The sequence below is a fragment of the Mya arenaria genome, chromosome 11 (genome assembly GCF_026914265.1).
Source record: "Mya arenaria isolate MELC-2E11 chromosome 11, ASM2691426v1".
In the NCBI taxonomy this organism is placed as follows: domain Eukaryota; kingdom Metazoa; phylum Mollusca; class Bivalvia; order Myida; family Myidae; genus Mya; species Mya arenaria.
Genome location: NC_069132.1, coordinates 54605779 through 54626735, shown reverse-complemented (window position 1 = coordinate 54626735; position 20957 = coordinate 54605779). Strand labels below are relative to the sequence as shown.

The 20957-nt window shown below is 36.1% G+C and overlaps 1 protein-coding gene across 4 annotated transcripts in view; it reads left to right on the top strand.

The window, feature by feature from the left end:
• LOC128209567 (putative deoxyribonuclease TATDN3) overlaps positions 1 to 20957 on the top strand; it is a 34040-nt gene that overhangs the window by 11203 nt on the left and 1880 nt on the right. For 2 of the 4 annotated variants that reach the window (XM_052913646.1, XM_052913645.1), the window contains exons 6-10: positions 2066 to 2128; positions 3419 to 3528; positions 5656 to 5711; positions 7277 to 7389; positions 9525 to 9605. In XM_052913646.1, the coding sequence (XP_052769606.1) occupies positions 2066 to 2128; positions 3419 to 3528; positions 5656 to 5711; positions 7277 to 7389; positions 9525 to 9605 (423 nt within the window). The remainder of the gene's footprint in view (positions 1 to 2065; positions 2129 to 3418; positions 3529 to 5655; positions 5712 to 7276; positions 7390 to 9524; positions 9606 to 20957) is intronic. The other 2 variants (XM_052913648.1, XM_052913647.1) reach the window with 2 other exon arrangements.

Here is a 20957-nt window from a genome sequence, read left to right as displayed (position 1 = left end):
GTTTACTGTAAAGGGTACTTAATTCTTTATGCAAAACATTAGTTTACTGTAAAGGGTACTTAATTCTTTATGCAAAACATTGGTTTACTGTAAAGGGTACTTAATTCTTTATTCAAAACATTGGTTTACTGTAAAGGGTACTTAATTCTTTATGCAAAACATTAGTTTACTGTAAAGGGTACTTAATTCTTTATTCAAAACAGAGGTTTACTGTAAAGGGTACTAAATTCTTTGTTCAAAACAGAGGTTTACTGTAAAGGGTACTAATTCTTTATTCAAAACAGAGGTTTACTGTTAAGGGTACTTAATTCTTTATTCAAAACAGTGGTTTACTTTAAAGGGTACTTAATTCTTTATGCAAAACAGTGGTTTACTGTAAAGGGTACTTAATTCTTTTACAAAACAGTGGTTTACTGTTAAGGGTACTTAATTCTTTATTCAAAACAGTGGTTTACTGTTAAGGGTACTAATTCTTTATTCAAAACAGTGGTTTACTGTAAAGGGTACTAATTCTTTATTCAAAACAGTGGTTTACTGTAAAGGGTACTAAATTTTTCATTCAAAACAGTGGTTTACTGTAAAGGGTACTAAATTCTTTATCAAAATAGTGGTTTACTGTAAAGGGTACTTAATTCTTTATCAAAACAGTGGTCTACTGTAAAGGGTACTTAATTCTTTATCAAAACAGTGGTCTACTGTAAAGGGTACTTAATTCTTTTTTAAAACAGTGGTCTACTGTAAAGGGTACTTAATTCTTTATTCAAAACAGTGGTTTACTGTAAAGGGTACTTAATTCTTTTTCAAAACAGTGGTTTACTATTAAGGGTACTTAATTCTTTATTCAAAACAGAGGTTTACTGTAAAGGGTACTAAATTCTTTATTCAAAACAGAGGTTTACTGTAAAGGGTACTAAATTCTTTATTCAAAACAGAGGTTTACTGTAAAGGGTACTAAATTCTTTATTCAAAACAGAGGTTTACTGTAAAGGGTACTAAATTCTTTATTCAAAACAGAGGTTTACTGTAAAGGGTACTAAATTCTTTATTCAAAACAGAGGTTTACTGTAAAGGGTACTAAATTCTTTATTCAAAACAGAGGTTTACTGTAAAGGGTACTAAATTCTTTATTCAAAACAGAGGTTTACTGTAAAGGGTACTAAATTCTTTATTCAAAACAGTGGTTTACTGCTAAGGGTACTAAATTCTTTATTCAAAACAGAGGTTTACTGTTAAGGGTACTTAATTCTTTATTCAAAACAGAGGTTTACTGTTAAGGGTATCTCAAGAAAGGTTATGGGTGTTGAATGAAAAAGTTATATAAAAATAGGTAAGTTTTAAACACATGAACAGATCTCAGGCTGTATTCACTCCCTTAGAAAAAGGTTATTTTAAAACGCTATAAATTATCATCAGTATACTGGTAAAAAAAATTGATAAAAGGAGTGTAAATTATTGTAAGACAAGTTATTTGTAAGAGATTTAAATAATGCTGTTTTGATTCTTGAGTTGCAACTCAGACTGAAGGCGTTAGTGAATATGGGCCTTGGAGCCTGGTGGTGGTGTGTAAGCTTATTTATACTTGCACTTGGGCCTTACCCATTCAGCGAGTGCTCCGTTAAGATTGTTAGTCATTTTAGGTTTTTGGAGCATAGTGCACAGACAGAATGTAGCCCTGAATAGAGCTACCCGGTTCTTTAACGTGCACCAGTGTATAGCACTGTCAAATGGCGCCCCCATTTATCATCCCTCCTGGAAGATGAATAGTTTATTTTAGTGATGTGATGGGGAATCGAACCTGAGACCACTGGATTGATAGTCAAGTGTGTTACCACTAGACCACGGATCCGCCTTGGGGCTGTATTCCTATCCTTGACCGTAAGCACGCCTCAGTGATGCCATTTAGTCCATTGGTCAATTATTTTTTTCAGTCCAATCAAAATACTTTTATTCTAATTTCAAAATTACAGGAACTGTAAGGTGGTTATCAAATAATACAGGTCCTGATGCCTGTTTTGCTTGGATATGTTTTAGCACATATACGTTTATATCTTTGGTTATATTTAAGGATCTTGAGGAGGCCGTACCCCTTATAGAGAAGTATAAGGACAGACTTGGAGCTATAGGAGAGGTTGGTATCCTTTGCAATATGTTTATGATTTAGGGGTGAGAGTTATCTTTTGGTAAAGGTATCCGCCTCTCCCCTACAGACTGTGGGTTCAATCCCTACCAGGGTCAAAGTGGAATTGTGGTAAAGGTTTGGCCTCTGACCCTAAAGACTGTGAATTCTATCCCCACTAGACCCAAAAGACTGGGTTCTATTCCCACCAGGGTCAAAGTGGTCTTGTGGTATAGGTGTTCGACTCTCATCATAAAGACTGTGGATTATATCCCCACCAGGGTCAGAGTGGCCTTGTGGTATTGGTGTGGACACTCGCCCTAAATACGGTAGGTTCAAATCTTAAACTCAATCTCAACTCATTTTACCATATAAAAACATGCAAGATTTTGAACACCACTATGCTTTTATGTGGTAAAGTGAGCTGAGATTGAGATTGAGATTTGACTTGAGTATTTTCGTGATATTGGGGCCTGGAACTGTACAGGAGTGTTCATATCAGATTACAGCTGTCTTCACAATGGAGCTGAAAGAACCAAGTCTAAACCAGATATTTATGGTCCATTATTATAAATATTCCTGTGTTGTAAGACTAAATGCCGTATGTAATACATGTATAAATCTCAATGCGTTTTGAGAAGGCCTCATTCACATAAAATCAGCAACCCAAAGGTGCCTGCCTTAGGAACTAAGGGTACAAAGAGAAAGCTTACTGTGAAAAGCTACATTGAGAATATGAGGCAATAATTGCTGTTGATGGTGGATGCAAATCTAAAAAGTACAGACAACTTCAGCATTCCACAGAATACGTTTTCAACTTGGTTGAAAAATAAAGACAAAAGAAGAGCCAGATTCCTTGCCAGTGACGTCTTTATTTTCTTATCATTGCGTAACTAAATTAGACAAAAATATATGGCACTGTCATAGTATCGATTGTATAATGTTGCGAACAGTTGGATGTGGGTATGAGGACTATGTCAAATAAAAACTCTTCTCTATCGAAGACAATGTAGCTTAATAATTTAATAACGTTTTTAAGATATCAAAAAAAAATACACATTCAGTAAGCATTCCCGCTTGGCTCAATATTTGCAAGGCTTGAAGTATTTTGGCCGTTCCCTGGAATATAGAGCTAACAGGTTTTGATTGTATTATGCATTTGGAATTATATCGTATACAAAACATGACTTCTTATACTTTAATACTCAAAACCTTTTTCAAATTAACAAAAATCACAGAAAGTTGCTTTTATATGGTCAAATATTAAATGTTTTAAATCAATTTATTCTCCCTACCTTACAGATAGGCCTTGACTTCCAACCCCGGATCACTCCGACAGCTGAAGACAAGGATGTACAGAGATCTGTGCTGACTCAGCAGATTGAGATCGCCAAGAAATACAGCCTACCTATGTTAGTAGGAGATTGCTGTAATTACATGTTTGTCTTTAAAGGGACTTGACACCAGATGGTCTCAAAATCGGCAAATATTGGCAAATATCGTATTTTCTTTAAAACAAGTCTAGAATTGTCAGTTCGAGCTAGTTTGAGGTTGATAATACATCTTTTACATGATTTAAATAATAAACCCAACAATCATTGTGCCCACAGATGTCTCAGCTGAATTTTCCTGTTTAAAAATAGCTTGAAATGGTATTTTCTGAACCCGTGATCATTTCACACACTAATCTGTCAACAAGCATTTACCAACTCACTGTCATTTTCAACAGAGTTAAATTTCTTCAAAAGTTATCAACGATCAATTTAACTACTGAAATAAATCTGTTGGGCTCTGTGTCTACATTGTTTCGCAGCAATTTTCTGTTTCCACTGTCCTTCCTTTTGGAAAGCCATGAAATGTGTATTTTTAGCATGTCATGTCACATGATGACCGGGACATACTGGGTAGACAAACCAAGTAGATTTCAAATTGGAAAAATATGCAAATACTGCGGAAAGGTGAATGTGTTGTAAGCGATGCGATACAACAGATTCTATGCATTGTACACAAAGGTCATACATGCCATATCCCCCGGCGGGGGGAAAAATCCCCCGGAATTTCAACCCATCCCCTGGTCCCCCGCCGGGGGATCCATATTCCCTTGAATTTAACAAAAAAATAAAAAAATAAATCAAAACTTACTATAGATTGACAGTGGAAAGCATCAATAATATTATGAGTGTGAAATTCCATGAAGGGCCATGATGACTAAGTCCAAAAATTATTGTAATTAGAGTGTGTATCTGTTTTTATTCTTATATTATAAATGCAGATATTGCGCATATTTTCGCCATGTAAAAATCCCCTGGTGTAATATCAAAATCCCCTGGAATTCAGACCAAAATCCCCTGGGAAGCCTCTCAGAAATATGGCATGTATGAAAGGTATAAAAAAAAAATGTAAGTTTTTGACAGTTTTTTTCATGGTATTGTTTCATCGGTGTCTAGTCCCTTAAATCACAGTGGTTAGATGACAAGAGCTCATACAAGTCATAATAAATCAGTTTAACTAGGTATTACAGTATAGGGTACCTTTGAATTTTGTCAAATCAAATTTTATGTTTAAGGCAGTGTATTATATTGATAATATACATTTACAAGTATGTGTAAAATATAATTTTGGGTAGTTGAACTGATTTATTATGACTTTTATGTTTTCTAACTGGATGGAATGTTGACTTTACTTTGCTTTCTAACTGGATGGAATGTTGTCTTTACTCTGTTTCCTAACTGGATGGAATGTTGTCTTTACTCTGTTTCCTAACTGGATGGAATGTTGTCTTTACTCTGTTTCCTAACTGGATGGAATGTTGTCTTTACTCTGTTTTCTAACTGGATGGAATGTTGTCTTCACTCTGTTTTCTAACTGGATGGAATGTTGACTTTACTCTGCTTTCTAACTGGATGGAATGTTGTCTTTACTCTGTTTCCAAATTGGATGGAATGTTGTCTTTACTCTGCTTTCTAACTGGATGGAATGTTGTCTTTACTCTGTTTCCTAATTGGATGGAACGTTGTCTTTACTCTGTTTCCTAACTGGATGAAATGGTGTCTTTAATTTGTTTTCTAACTTGATGAGTCTTTACTCTGTTTCCTAACTGGATGGAATGTTGTCTTTACTCTGTTATTTTACAGAATGAAATGTTGTCTTTACACTGTTTTCTAATGGGATGGAATGTTGTCTTTACTGTTTTCTAATGGGATGGGATGTTGTCTTAACTCTGTTTTTAATGGGATGGAATGTTGTCTTTACTCTGTTTTCTTACTGTATGGAATGCTGTCTTAACTCTGTTATCTTACAGAATGGATTGTTGTCTTTACTCTGTTTTCTAACTTGATAGAATGAAAAATTGTCTTTACTCTGTTTTCTAACTTGATAGAATGTTGTCTTTACTCTGTTTTCGAACTTGATTAAAATGTTGTCTTTACTCTGTTTCCTAACTGTATGAAATGTTGTCTTTAATCTGTTATCTTACAGAATTGATTGTTTTCTGTACTCTGTTTTCTAACTTGATGGAATGTTGACTTTCTTTTTTTCAGAAATGTTCATTCACGATCTGCAGGGAGACCTACCATTGCTTTACTAAAGGAGCTGGGTAAGAAAAACATTGTTGCATTTATTCTCTTTAATAAGGTTTCAGATCAGATTTAATATTAAACAAGTACAGTGTGTGTATACCACATGATAAATTACGTCATATATGCTACCAGTGTGTGTATATCATGTGATAAATAACGTCATATATGCTACCAGTGTGTGTATACCATGTGATAAATTACAACATATATGCTAGTCAGAGGGCAACATTTTGCTTAAAATGAAGAGCTTAATCAAATATAACTTTTCTTTTACTACAACATTTTAAATGAAACAAAGGGCAGCCTATGTCGCCTAAAGAGCCCCGCCTTCGTTTTATTACCTGATTTTGATAAGGTGATTAGTTTCATCAAACACTTTGACAAAACTGTTCAAAAATAATTTTTTGACAGTGCTCCGTCACAAAATGGTTTGTCAAAGTGTTTTAAGAAACTTAACTCTCAAACTCTGGTAAAAGACTGAATGCAAGACTCCATAAGCAGCGTAGACTGCGCTTTGCTTCATTTAAAATTTAAAATGGTAAATAAAATAGGAAAGTTATCTTTGTTTAAAATCATCATTTGAAGCAAATTATTACTTTCTGACGTAGCATTTATGACACAATTTATCACGTGGTATACAAACTGAAGTAAAGGCACTTTTTTAAATTATCATTTTTACCTTGCCTGTTTATCTTAGAAACAAGTGGAGTTTATGTGTCAGCTTGATGAAAACTTAAACCATGGCCTTTCCCCAAAAAATATTCACAAGGAACGCACACATGTATCCCAATGTAATATGCACATAAGAAACAAGACCAACTCCGTTTTTAATTATTGAGGAGTTATGCCCCTTTTTGACTGAAAAGAATACAGGCAAGTGTTGACGTATGCTCTATGCACTGGTGCTGTTGTTATCTCCTTACAAACTTGTTTTTGACAATGTTTGAACCAGGACCCCATTTCAATGAAGATCGTAAGTCTTAATATCAAAAATTTTACAGCGTTACTCCGTTTTTGGCACAAACTGCGCTTCAATGAAAAAATTGTAAGGACATTTATCACATAGATTCTCACCTTAACTAAGTGTCACCCATTAAGTGTTGTAACCCTAACCAAACAATTTTATTTTTTTTAGGCCCAATTAAGCTTTAGGACAGGAAGGGCATAATAACTGTAAACATGCTAATATAATTCATCCCTTTGATAAATTTGCATAATTTTAAACACACTTTTTTAATTCCTGGGGATATTCATTCTCTGCTAGGGGACCGGAGGATGGGTCGAAATTGCGTGGGATTTTTCCCCCCGCCAGGGGATATGGCATGTATGTTAAACTTTTACAATTAAAGCCGAGCACTCTTAATTGGCGTAAGATTTATGACTAAGATACCTCATTCAAACCGGGCCCTTATGTATAAGTTAACAATAGTGTTTGCCTTTGATCTTTGGTTGGACTACATTACTACACCAAGGCTTTCTTTTTACCTGTGTTTTTTTTTTCAAAGAAAAATCATAGTTTTATATTTCAACAATCATTAATGTATTAATGCCAATTAATTCTGCAAGTGAATTAACATTTCAGGTGTAAAGAATGCCTTGTTGCATGCATTTGATGGCAACCCGAAATATGCCATGGAAGGTGTCCGTGAAGGCTACTTCTTTTCGATTCCCCCATCCATTGTACGCAGTGAACAGGTAAGCAGCCTTGAATCATTCCTGGCGAGAAGCCTTGAATAGAAGCCTTGAATTATTCCTGGTAAGAAGCCTTGAATCATTCCTGGTAAGAAGCCTTGAATCATTCCTGGTAAGAAGCCTTTAATCATTCCTGGTAAGAAGCCTTGAATCATTCCTGGTAAGAAGCCTTCATTCATTCCTGGCAAGAAGCCTTGAATTATTCCTGGTAAGGAGCCTTGAATTATTCCTGGTAAAAAGCCTTGATTCATTCCTGGTAAGAAGCCTTTAATCATTCCTGGTAAGAAGCCATGAATCATTCCTGGTAAGAATCCTTGAATCATTTCTGGCAAGAAGCCTTGAATTATTCCTGGTAAGGAGCCTTGAATCATTCCTGGTAAGAAGCCATGAATCATTCCTGGTAAGAATCCTTGAATCATTCCTGGCAAGAAGCCTTGAATTATTCCTGGTAATGAGCCTTTAATCATTCCTGGTAAGAAGCCTTGAATAGAAGCCTTGAATCATTCCTGGTAAGAAGCCTTGAATGGAAACCTTGAATCATTCCTGGAGAGAAGCCTTGAATCATTCCTGGAGAGAAGCCTTGAATCATTCTTGGTAAGAAGCCTTAAATCATTCCAGGCCTTGAATCATTCCTGAAATCCCTACAGTTTAAGCATTGTTTGTATTTGGAAGGAATTAAGTCATGGTATTGTAGTACCCTGGATATTGTCTGCGTTTGATGCATTGTTGGGCAAACACTTCTCTCAGCTATTATACCCATAACTTGTTTATAATATTATAAGTTATGTTCCTTTTGACACAAAAGCCAGTTCTGTAATTCTCGTTATATTTGCACGTTATTATTAGATATATGGACCAGTGTCTGCATATAATTGCCGAGTTGCTGTACTCTTTATGTGAATATATTAAACCAAATCAGTATGCATTATAGAAAATGAAATATGATAAAAAAACATTGGGTCAACAGCAGACATGTTAGCTTCTGCCATGTCGCCGTAACCTAGTGGGTTACACTGTTAAGACTTGAGGGGTCGAGCATTCACACAGGAGGTCACTGTTGGAAAGCTCATGAGGGAAATATTCTATTTATACCTGGCCTCATGATTGAGCTAAAACTAGACAGTGAAAGAGGCACTCTTACTCCTCAAAAAAGATGTTCCAAAATAAATACAATTGTTTTAGTTCATTAAAAAGGATGAATTCATATAAAAAACGATGGTTTAATGAAGGATACCATGTTTAATTTGAAAGAAATGTGCAGAAAACACCATATTTCTACCTAATGAGGCAAAAGTTGATCTGTAACTGTACATCTTTTAGGACTCACCAGTCATTTTTTTTCCATGAATCCATTATTAAATAAGAAGTAGGTTTATCACTCAAAATTTATTTTTGTTATACATGTGTATGGTATTAAAAACAAGTGTTACTCTAATTAAACAGTATGATATAATTGTTGGCTAAATAGATAAATAGATTTAATTGTGCATATATATATATATATATATATATATATATATATATATATATATATATATATATATATATATATATATGTGTGTGTCATAATAACAAACCGAATATTACATATAGAGTTATATCACAGAGTGTTTAACAAAGAATAAGGGATAATATCTATACAAAATCACAACATCATAAAAATACTTTGGATACATACTACATTACTAAAGACTCAATTCTGTGAGACATATACATAACACAGGAAAACCCATTAAAATTATTCAACTTATTTCCAATGGGGTCTTTAGAAAATATGTCCAATGACTTTCTCCGGTGACTTTCTTTCAGAATGTTAAATTTGACATTTTCTTTCCATCCAGGTTACAGATATCTATGTGTAACGGTCCGCTGGTCTTTATATACATTAAATTCTCAATCTGTACAGAACCTGTGCTTTGCTAATTTGCATATTACCAACCAAGTAAACCTATATGGTACTATAAATGTTATACTATGAACGCACATCCGCTGCCTCCAGCGGACTGTTACATTATTATGAACGCACATCCATGACTACAGCGGACCATTACACATGAATGCCTTTATTTTTTGTTACAAAATATAGAGTTTTAAACCAAGTGACTAATAGCATACCATGTTTTTTCACTTTGTCCAAGAAGCAGAAGCTCGTAAAAGCGTTACCAGTGGACAATCTGCTCCTGGAGACAGACTCCCCTGCCCTTGGACCAGAGAAACAGGTAACGTACATAATGCTACAAAGTAGTGCAATAACATTAAACTGTTTTCTCCCACCCAGATAAGTAAATCCAAATATTTGGCCATGCTGAAAATCCTTTTCTTGAATACCGGACGTGTGTTTCTGGTCATGTGACCAGTGGTGGAAAACACCCATCTAAGACCCCCAATGTAAGATTAGTCACCCGCAACAACACGCCACTTCTTATTCCTTTATTGCATGGTTTACGAAAGTAATATTATGCTTTTTCAATAAAGGGCAATCAAATATATATCTATGCAAGACTTTTAATTAAAATTTTAAATAAATAATCATAAAAAACACGACTTTTAGTTATTTAAAATTACTGCGCTTAATTAAGTCAGTAAACAACATCACACATGCTTTTTGGTGAAGTGTACAAAAGTTCGTTTTCTATGTCTTTTTTCACAAATTGATAATTTTAGATATGCAAGACAAAATATCAATCCTGTGTTTCTGGTCCGGATTGAAAAATCAGATCCTCGGGCACGCTGCGTTGCTGTAGCTTGGCAAGCCTCGTTACCGGCTTACGCGCGTGCCTTCGGGTAGGATTTTTCGATCCGTTCCGTACCGGAAACACATGATAGATACAATCAAGCAATCAATCAATCAAATCTTTTTTCCTCCTATACAGAAGATATGCAAATATATTTACAACTTGTAAAGTGCTCTAACATTGAGCAATATAGAACAAGTTAACACAATAAACAAGGAAAACGTATCTAACATAATTATATATATGTATATATTTAGTTACACATATGTACATTGGATGCTTTTGTTTTAAGGTTTTGTATTCTATTTTTTTTCTTATAACGGGTCCACATTGTTATTTGAGCTAGCGATTTAATTAGTGATTATAAACATAGCTGTGATGAGTATAATAACAGGTATGTATAAGAAAACGATACATGCATTGCATACAAGTATTGCTGTTTAATCACTCTAACGAAACAGAACAAGAGGCTTTTATGGCAACATGTTTCTATACTGTTCGGTTAAACTGTGTACGTAGATAAGTTGAGGTAAAATGATTATGATTATGGTTATAATCGGTAGTTGATTTGCAACCAAGCTACGGGTATTATGTTAAGCGCTATTAAATGTCGCTTAAGCAAACTCTAGTCAAAGTATGCACGTATACAACGTAATGTATAATTGTATGAACATTGCAAAAGTAGTGCGTTGTTGTTGGTGTCTATAAAAGGTTCTCAAGGTGTTCCGAGAAGTCGCAGAGTCCATTGTATATGTTCTAAGTTATTTAAGCTTTCATAGTCGTGTCCATTCAAAATAGTATTCATTTGGGTAGTAAAGTCTTCCCTGATTGCCAATGTGTGGTAACACTCGCTTAATATAATTATGTACAAGCTCTTCTTGAAAGGTTATATTACACTTAGCACAATGTCTGTTTCGTAAAATCGAAGGTCTGTAACACAATTTTGCTGTAATCCTTACTGTGTGACGAAAACTACTTTTCTTGAAATAGTATACATAATAGCAGGTTGTAAACATGGATGAAGAATACGAAATAACATAAAATCACAATCATTGGAAGTACGGATATCCCAGCATAACTTGCATTTAAGTATAACAGCATTGTTAACCATGCGTTTCCAAGTTTGTTTATCTGGGGTGGCTCTTTCTACGGAGAAGTAGCCATTTAGCACAAATTGCATGTTGTATTTGGTCAACAGCTTACATATATCTGGTATAAATCCTTGGTTGATTCAGTTGTTATCAAGAATGTAAGAAATATATTTTCTCACAAAAAATTGTTTGCTAATACATTTTATTGGAAGCATTAACAACTTGTGTAATAACATCAGTTTTCTTTTTTCCACATGGGTGTCTAACTTAGTTAATCCTAGAATAGATTCCGACATATCTGATCTGGTAGAGATAGGCAGTCCTTGTATGTTTTTGGCTACGAAGTGTTGGAGACGGTTGATGGCTAAGGTGCCAACGTTAGTCACAGAGTTCCAGAGTTTGGAGCCGTAGAGAGCAATGGGAATTACATTTTTTTTGTAAAGACTTGTGGATACTAAGGGATTCACACCGAGAGGGTGGACACCTAGGCCCACCATTGAAATAAAGGTATTTCTAGCCTTCTGTAAGCGTTCTGAAATGCGTGTACGTATTTTAAGACTGCCCTCTTGGGAAAAACCTAGGTGCATTATTGATGTAACCTGTTTTATTTCTTGGTCCCCATAGATGATGCATACTTGTGGGACTCGGCGGGCTTGAGTCAATACGACTACGTTAGATTTATCGACATTGATATCAACGTGCCAACGTTTACAGTAACTATACACAATATCCACCATGCATTGCAGCTTATATGGAGATAACAAGATGAGAGAGATGTCGTCGGCAAATGTTGGGCTGCCGCAATTAACAGACATAAGCCGAGAGCCATGCTTACATATCTCTAAGTCGCGTAATAGGCTATCGAGATAAACGAGATAGTAAAAACTGGACAAGACTCCCCCTTGACGCACACCGCAAACTACGTCGAAGGTATCTGACATTAGGTCTTGACAAACAGGTACGGTGCGTTTGAGAGATTCATAAGAGGACTTGATGACCCTTAATAGTTTACCTTTAAGACCAAGTCGACCTAATTTGAGGAGTAATGCAGAGTGCCTCACTGTGTCAAAGGCGGCAACATATGCGTTGCTACCTTTGTCTATAGCATAGAAAATTGTTTCTTGGAGATTAAAGGATGTGGTCACACAACTTAGACCCTTTTGGAATCCGTTTTGTTGTGGGCTAGGGAAGGTGTTACATGCTGACGACACATGAGAGTTCGGCCATTACTTTTTTGAAAATTTTGCAAAAACACGGGAGTAATGATATAGGTCTGTAGCTAGAAGGATCATGTTTGTCTTTGCCTTTACCTTTATATACAGGGATGATAACGCTGGTTTTCCAATCTATTGGTATTTTCTCGTGCATCAGGACTAAATTGAATGGTAGTGTAAGCGCTTTTGTAACAGCAAGTCCGTTAAATATCACATGTTCATTCATTATACCATCATGACCAGGGCTTTTTCTCTTCGCGAGGGATTTGATTATTTTGTTAACTTCATCTAAGCTAATTAGGGTGACGGTGTTGTTAGTGGTCTTACATGTAAGATAACACTGAAGTTCGAACAAATCATCTTCTGATAGGATGTCATGCTCGTTTGGGTGACTAAAAACTTTTGAATAGTGGTTTTTAAATCTGTCAGTAACTCTGTCATCTTTATAGATTGTGTCGTCTAATTTCAACTCTGAGCAAGTCTCAAAGGGTTGTTTGCTGTTTCGTTTTAACAACTTCCAAAACATTCCAAAGTCTACTTCAGCTGTTCAATTAAGTTCGTCATATAATTGATTTTCATTTTTTTATAGTTTGTGAATGAGTCTGGCATTGTACTGCAGGGTCTGCCTTGAACTAACCATATATGCCGAGCGCGTCAGGCCTGCGCATGCGCCGCTTTGACCTCTTCCGTCCAATACGGTTTGGCTTTTCGGTTAAACTTACTTACAGGGAGTTGTGAGGCGGCCTGTTTTAAAGCATTGCAAAGCAATGAGTTAATAAAATCAGGGGAGCATCCATTGGTGTTTTCGTTCATGATGCTATTTAATTCGCTACTTAGTTGGCTTTGGTAGTTCGATATGTGCCCCTGTGTGCATTTATTACATGTTCTATGCACTGTGGGTTTTTTGAGTTTCTCCCTAGGTCGAGGTTTATAGAAAATAATATTGGCGCATGATCTGAGGTAAGTATGTTTCTTTTAGGTATAACCGAGAATGAGTGAAACTTATCTAATGATGAAATATGGACTAAGACATGATCTATTGTCGACTTCATCGGGTGTTAAGTGTTAAGTATATTCGTTGGTATTTCCTATGTGCCCTTTCAGCGACGTAAGTTGGTGTTTAGCTATAAACTCTGTAAAAATAGGGGATTTTGGGGTCGATAATTTTGGGCCTAATTGAGAGTTTATTTGCGCACAGACGTCTTTAAGGGTTTTCTTAAATAGATCAATGTCGCTACAAGACGGCATGTATATGCAAAAGAGATACGTCGGAACCTTTTTGTGAGAAATAATCTCAACCGCTGATATTCTATCATTATCTATGGTTGTGATTTTACTTATTTTACAACCAATATTGTTCTTAATCATAATTTCTGTCCCTCCCTTACCACATTTTAAGACATTAAAGTGGCCCAGCGATTCATCAATAGTGTAATATGAGGTATAATTAGGATGAACGCTATCCAAAAAATGGGCTGAGTGAGGTAACAACTTATGCTCAGTAAGAAGGGCGATATCAATCGTATCGTCATCGAGTAACTTCTAGAGAGAGTATGCTGATGACATGATACCTCTAACATGCCATATTAAAATATTAAGTGACATAAATACGATGAATACAATAACAAAATGAGTCCTAAAAGAGTATGGCATTGTAAAATGATGCTTGTGTAAGACTGGATCTTGTCAGTATTTTGTCACTAAATATAATTGTTAGTCCCTCGTCATCGAGTCATCGTATCTGTGGTAATGCCGGTATGGCTGGTGCCTTAGGTGGTCACGATGTCGCTGACGGGACTCCTCCCGTTCGCGCTCCCACTCTTGTTTGCTGACCCACCGACGCCAAGTTACATTTTCGGGCCAAAAGGATTTCTCTTCAACTGTTTCTTCGTCTTCCGGATATATGTTTAGTCATGCGGACGAACCATGACGTCCACGAAAGAGTGTAAGACGTTTCACTCAAACTTTCATATCGGTCATGTAATCATGGATATCTTGTTCAACGACGTCTGGGTCAATATTCCCCAAGAAGTATGAAGTAGTCTGGCAGTGTTTCACGGCAATGAATCGATTGTTTGGGTGGGGAGTTGTATCGCTTGGTTCCGGCGTAGGATGTTTTGTAAAGTTTATTCTACATTCCTCGCTTCGATTTTCAGACCTTTGTTTTGAGCAAGAATTGACAGTGTTTCTGTTATTTACCGTTGTAGCACAAGAAGTAGATTGCAAGGTGGTATGTAACAGATCCCTTCAGAGAAAAGCATGCTCGACCCTGAAGGGGTCCGCTGGTCTTTATATTCAGTAAATTCTCAATCCACACAGAGCCCAGGCTTTGCATATTACCGACCAAGTAAACATACATACTATGAACATACTTCCATCTATAACAGAATGTTATACTATGAACCATTACATAGGTAACCATTCTGGGGGAAACTCATAATCTTGGTTAAAGCACCCGCAAAATTGGCACAAAATCGAAACAAAACCAGATTTCCAGCTGGGCCTGGTACTCACTAGAAAAAAGTAGGCGGAATACACGACCTGGTGATATTGTATTAACTTTAACGCTTAAAGTTACAAGTTTCAAGGCACAAGAAATCTTTGCAATATAAAATTATAAACTGTTTGTTTAATTGTGTGGGCCATTTTCGACCTTTATCATCCCAGATGCTTTCAATTTAGCATCTGTTTATCCACAGACGTACAGTTCCGTGGTATATTTATATGACTATGTTTTTTTCCGAGACCCCAATGATCGAAGATCTCATAAATAATTTTTCTGTAAATACGCAAATACTAGTACATGAAACAACTTCAGAATTATTTTCCTTTCTGGAATTTTAATATTGTCATAATTAATTTCCTTACATTGTTATATTTCAAAATGATTTGTAATCATCTCTGAATGTTTAAAGTATATCTAAGTAGTTCTTAGAAGCTCTTCGCGGCTATTAGCAGGGCCGATTGTCATGGAATACTTTATTAAACGCTTCAAATTATACCATTGTTTGTACTTCCGATTTCGATTACCAAATGTTTCCCTAATTATCGAGTTTAGCTGGTTATGATGACGACACGCCAAACTTCCATCCCATATCGTTTCGGCTGAGTACCACCTTCTAACATGCAATATATATCATCATTCTGGGAAAACTCCTTAACTCGTTAAAAGCACTAGCAACATTGGCCCCAAATTGACATAAACCCTTTTTTCCGGCTGGGGCTGGGTCTCCCTAGAGTGGAGGAAGTGGTGTTCTACCTAGTAAGTCACGGGTGTAGGGAGTAAGCCCGCCTATCGCTCTATATATAGGTAACCATTCTGGGGGAAACTCGTAAACTTGGTTAAAGCACCCGAAAAACTGGCACAAAATCGAAACAAAACCCGATTTCCAGCTGGGCCTGGTACTCGCTAGAAAAAAGTAGGCGGAAAACATAACCTGGTGATATTATGTTAACTTTAACGCTCAAAATTACGAGTTTCAAATCATATAGACACAAGAAATCTTAGCAATATAAAAGCTTTTATTTAATTGTGTGGGCCATTTTCGACCATTATCATACGAGGTGCTTTCAATTTACTATTTGTATATCCACAGATCTACAGTTCCGTGGTATATTTATATGATTATGCTTTTTTTCCGAGACCCAAATGATCGAAGATCTCATAAATTGTTTTTCTGTAAATATGCATATACTAGTACATGAAACAAGTTCAGAATTATTTTCCTTTCTGGAATTTTAATATTGTCATAATAATTCATTTCCTTACATTGTTATATTTCAAAATGATTTGTAAGCATCTCTGAATGTTTAAAGTATATCTAAGTAGTTCTTAGAAGCTCTTCGCAGCTATTAGCAGGACCGATTGTTATGGAATACTTGATTAAACGCTTCAAATTATACCATTGTTTGTTCTTCCGATTTCGATTACCAAATGTTTCCCTAATTATCGAGTTTTGCTGGTTATGATGACGACACGCCAAACTACCATCCCATACATTTCGGCTGAGTACCACCTTGAAGGTGTTGTAGGGGACACATACTTCTAACATGCAATATAGATCACCATTCTGGGAAAACTTGTTAACTCATTTAAAGCACTAGCAACATTGGCCCCAAATTGACATGAACCCAGTTTTCCAGCTGGGGCTGGGTCTCCCTAGAGTGGAGGAAGTGGTGTTCTACCTAGTAAGTCACGGGTGTAGGGAGTAAGCCCGCCTATCACTCTATATATAGGTAACCATTCTGGGGGAAACTCATAAACATGGTTAAAGCACCCGAAAAACTGGCACAAAATCGAAACAAAACCCGATTTCCAGCTGGGCCTGGTACTCGCTAGAAAAAAGTAGGCGGAAAACATAACCTGGTGATATTATGTTAACTTTAACGCTCAAAATTACGAGTTTCAAATCATATAGACACAAGAAATCTTAGCAATATAAAAGCTTTTATTTAATTGTGTGGGCCATTTTCGACCATTATCATACGAGGTGCTTTCAATTTACTATTTGTATATCCACAGATCTACAGTTCCGTGGTATATTTATATGATTATGTTTTTTTCCCGAGACCCCAATGATCGAAGATCTCATAAATTATTTTTCTGTAAATATGCATATACTAGTACATGAAACAACTTCAGAATTATTTTCCTTTCTGAAATTTTAATATTGTCATAATAATTCATTTCCTTACATTGTTATATTTCAAAATGATTTGTAAGCATCTCTGAATGTTTAAAGTATATCTAAGTAGTTCTTAGAAGCTCTTCGCGGCTATTAGCAGGACCGATTGTCATGGAATACTTGATTAAACACTTCAAATTATACCATTGTTTGTACTTCCGATTGGGTAAGTATAGCTAATTTTCTATTAAGCATCTACTGACGAAACAAAGTGACTAAGTTTCTGTGAAATACTTTTACAAGAATATTTATCAAGACCACCTCTGTCGTTCTGTGTGACACAACGTTTTGTTCGTAAATCTATTGTGCATTTGAAGCGGTTGCAAAAACCTCGCAACTAAAGGTACTTTGCACTGCCTTTGTATATTATCCTACAAAACAGGGAAAATAATAAATTGTGCTTACAGTTTTACTTACAAAATACACAAAACGGTTAAAAATATGTAAAAGTGTTTACAACCTAGTTTGAAATTTTTTGCACATGAGATCCATCCACTATTAGTTGATTTGTATAAACCATATAGTTTCCTTATTCAATACAGTCACGACACTCGCTTAACGTGTTTAACTGGTTCAGTATACCACCAAGAAAGACACGTCCACTGGTCACCACTTTAAGAATGATCGTTAGCTCATTAAAATCACTCTCCAAGTCGGTCTGAAAAATGCTACAAGATTGCTTTTTTCGGCACGGTCCTAGAACGAAGTAGGTAGAGTACCACGTACTAGGTGTCATTGCAGGGGACACGCAAGTCTTACCTTATAGGTCATCAATCAGGAAAATTTGTTAACTTATTCAAAGCATTCCGAATTGTCCGGTACTTACTAGTGAAATAGGTCGACTACCACCTAGTAGTTGTTGATTGTGACACGCTCGCCAAGCTCTTTAATGACTTTAAAGCACTCGCAAAGTTGGCCCAACATCCACACAAAACCCGTTAACCAGAATTGGGCCTTTTACTCAATAGAATGAAGAAGTTGCAATACCATCTACTATGTATTGTAGTTTACGCGCCCACCTAACACCCCATTTTTCCCACAGTATGGGAAAACTCATTTACTTATTCAAACCAGTTTAAAAGTTGGCCCAAATGGCCACATGTCCCGTTTGCCCGCTGCGTCCGGTATAAACTAGCGAAGAAGGTGGAGTACCACCTACTAGCTGTTTAATTGGACATGCCTAGACCTACCATCCCATATAGGTCCCCACCTTATGAAAACATGTTCACTCGTTCAAACCACTTGCAAACCCAAAATTCGCCAAATATCAATTGTTTTCTATCCGGTCTAGCACTTATTATAGTGAAGTAGGCGTACAACCACCACATATACGTTGAAAAGTTCAGGACTACCTACCACCCCATATACATTCCCATACTTGGAAAACTCGTTAGTGCGTTGAGAGCACTCGCAAAGTCGACCCCATATCGCCACAAGATCCCTTTTCCGGCAGGGTATTTTACGCACAAGAATGAAGTAGGCAATATACCATCTACTAGATATTTTGGGAGACATGTCCACCTAGCATCTCGTATGGAACATCAATCTGGGGAAACTTGTTATCTCATTAAAACACGGCATATTTAGTCAGTCCAATATTGCCACAAAACCCGTTTCCCGGATGGGTCTGGTACTCAATCGAAGGATATACGCAGAGAACTCCTACTATAAGTATTATAGGGGACACGGCACCTTACCATAGGTTAACATCCTTGGAATACTCGTTTACCTTTTTAAAGCACTAACCAAGTCGGCTCAAAATCACCACAGACCCGATTTTCCGTCTGTGTCTGGTACTGACTAGAGTGCAGTAAATGGAGTACTACATAATACACTTCTTCCGTTAGTTCTTTTAAAGCACTTAAAAAGTTGGCCCCAAATCTCCACAAAACCCTGAGTTTTATTTCTCACGTGAGTGGAATTGGCGGAGCACCAGCTCTTAGATATTGTAGGGAACACACACTTCTACCGTCCTATATAGGTCACCACTCTTTAGAAATAAATAAATCGTTTACTTGTTCAAAACACTCGCAAAGCCGGCCCAAAATCGCCACCAATTTGTTTTTCAGGTTAAGTCTGGTGCGGACTTGTTGAATCGGACACCGCCACCTACAACCCCACCGTCTGGAAAAAAATATCTTAATGCACTCACAAATTAAATTGGCCTATAATAGCCATAACAACTGTTTTCAGTCTGGATGTTACTCAATGCATGTGTAGTGGACACGCCCACCATCCATCCTGTATAGGTCACCACTCTTGGGAAACACACTACTCATTCAAAGCACGCCAAACTCGCCACAATACCAGTATCTGTGTGTGGTACCCACTACAGTGAGGTAGATGAAGTTCAACCATAGCTGTTGTGGGGTCCGCCGACCACCAAATATAGGTCACCACTCTTGGAAAACTCGTTAACGCGTTCAAAGCCACAAAACCCGTTTTCTGGCTTAATCTGGCTTTCACTTGGTATACATGTATGTAGGCAGAACATTTTTTTCTTAATATGATTTTTGTTAAGTGTTTACGTATTCTTAGTTCAGAGAGTAAATAAAACGGTTCGAATGTGTATATTTCTTATTACTTTTTTGGGTTAAATATGCTAGAAAAACATCGGATTTCAAGCTATTATGGGGTTTTAGTATATACATTAATTAGCAGGACCAATATTTAAACAGTGACTTGTGCATCGAAATTAGCCTCGTGGCCAAGTAATAGCATATCAGATGGCCGAGATAGCGTTTTTATTTCTAGGTTAAAAATCACTAAATAGAAGGTTGTTTCCACAAAGTGGTACTCGCACACATTTTGGGGATATTACTTATTTAAGGTTCGATCTTTCCAATGGCATCAATTCAGCTGTCTTGTCACCTTTTCAATACTTATTTAACCTTTACCAAATGTTTGTTATTAAAAATTTCCAGTGTAAAATGTAAGTGTTTTTGAAGATGCACTCTCACAGATTGACCGAACAATTAAAGAACAATTTGACTATTTTCATATTTTGAATAACCTCGTTTCCTCAAAATACCCTATGCTAGTGTTTGGATAAACCTTCCTTACACGAGTGACCATGGAAGATACTTATAGGTTTGTCGTGTATGTCATATTCAAAATTCTTCTCTGTCGTAAGTTAACACACATTGCTTGATATGTTTATATCTCGCATCAGAATTGCATACTTTAATAATGAGAAATTCTCTGTATTAGTGACCGAAAATACAGAAAAGTTTATATCAACCGAAATCGGATTTGAAATTGCCATCTTTTGCAATTTTTTAAGATAAAAAATGATTGTAATTTTAAATATGTCACCAGGAGTCGTATTCATAAATTTTCTTCGTGAAAATGTTCAACGTAATGAAATGTTTTAAATTTTAACACATTTTTAACATTTTTGAAAACCCTCTATTTTCATCAGATTTACTCATATGCTGTATTATTTGGATCATTTTTTTTATGGCATAAACACATTTTTAATTTTCTTTAGATTCTGAACTGAGAAATATTTTTTTCCCTGAGTTGATTTTTTCACTATTTAGATTCTTCATGAAGACGGCCCCTGTCAGGCTTCCAACATTGACATAATAATTTAGTATGGTATTCCCTAAGCTTTGGCTTAAAGCTGCACTCTCACAGATTGAACGTTTTGACAACTTTTTTATTTTTTGTCTTGGAACAAGCCAATTTTTTCGAAAATCCATGGAAACCAGTTATTTTAGACTGCTGACAAAAAAATAGAGCAAAGATTTTATATTTAAATACAAAAATTGATGTTTTATGCATTTTTCTTAAACCGTTAGTAACGGTTTAAGCCATACAACATTTATTTTCCAACGGAAATAT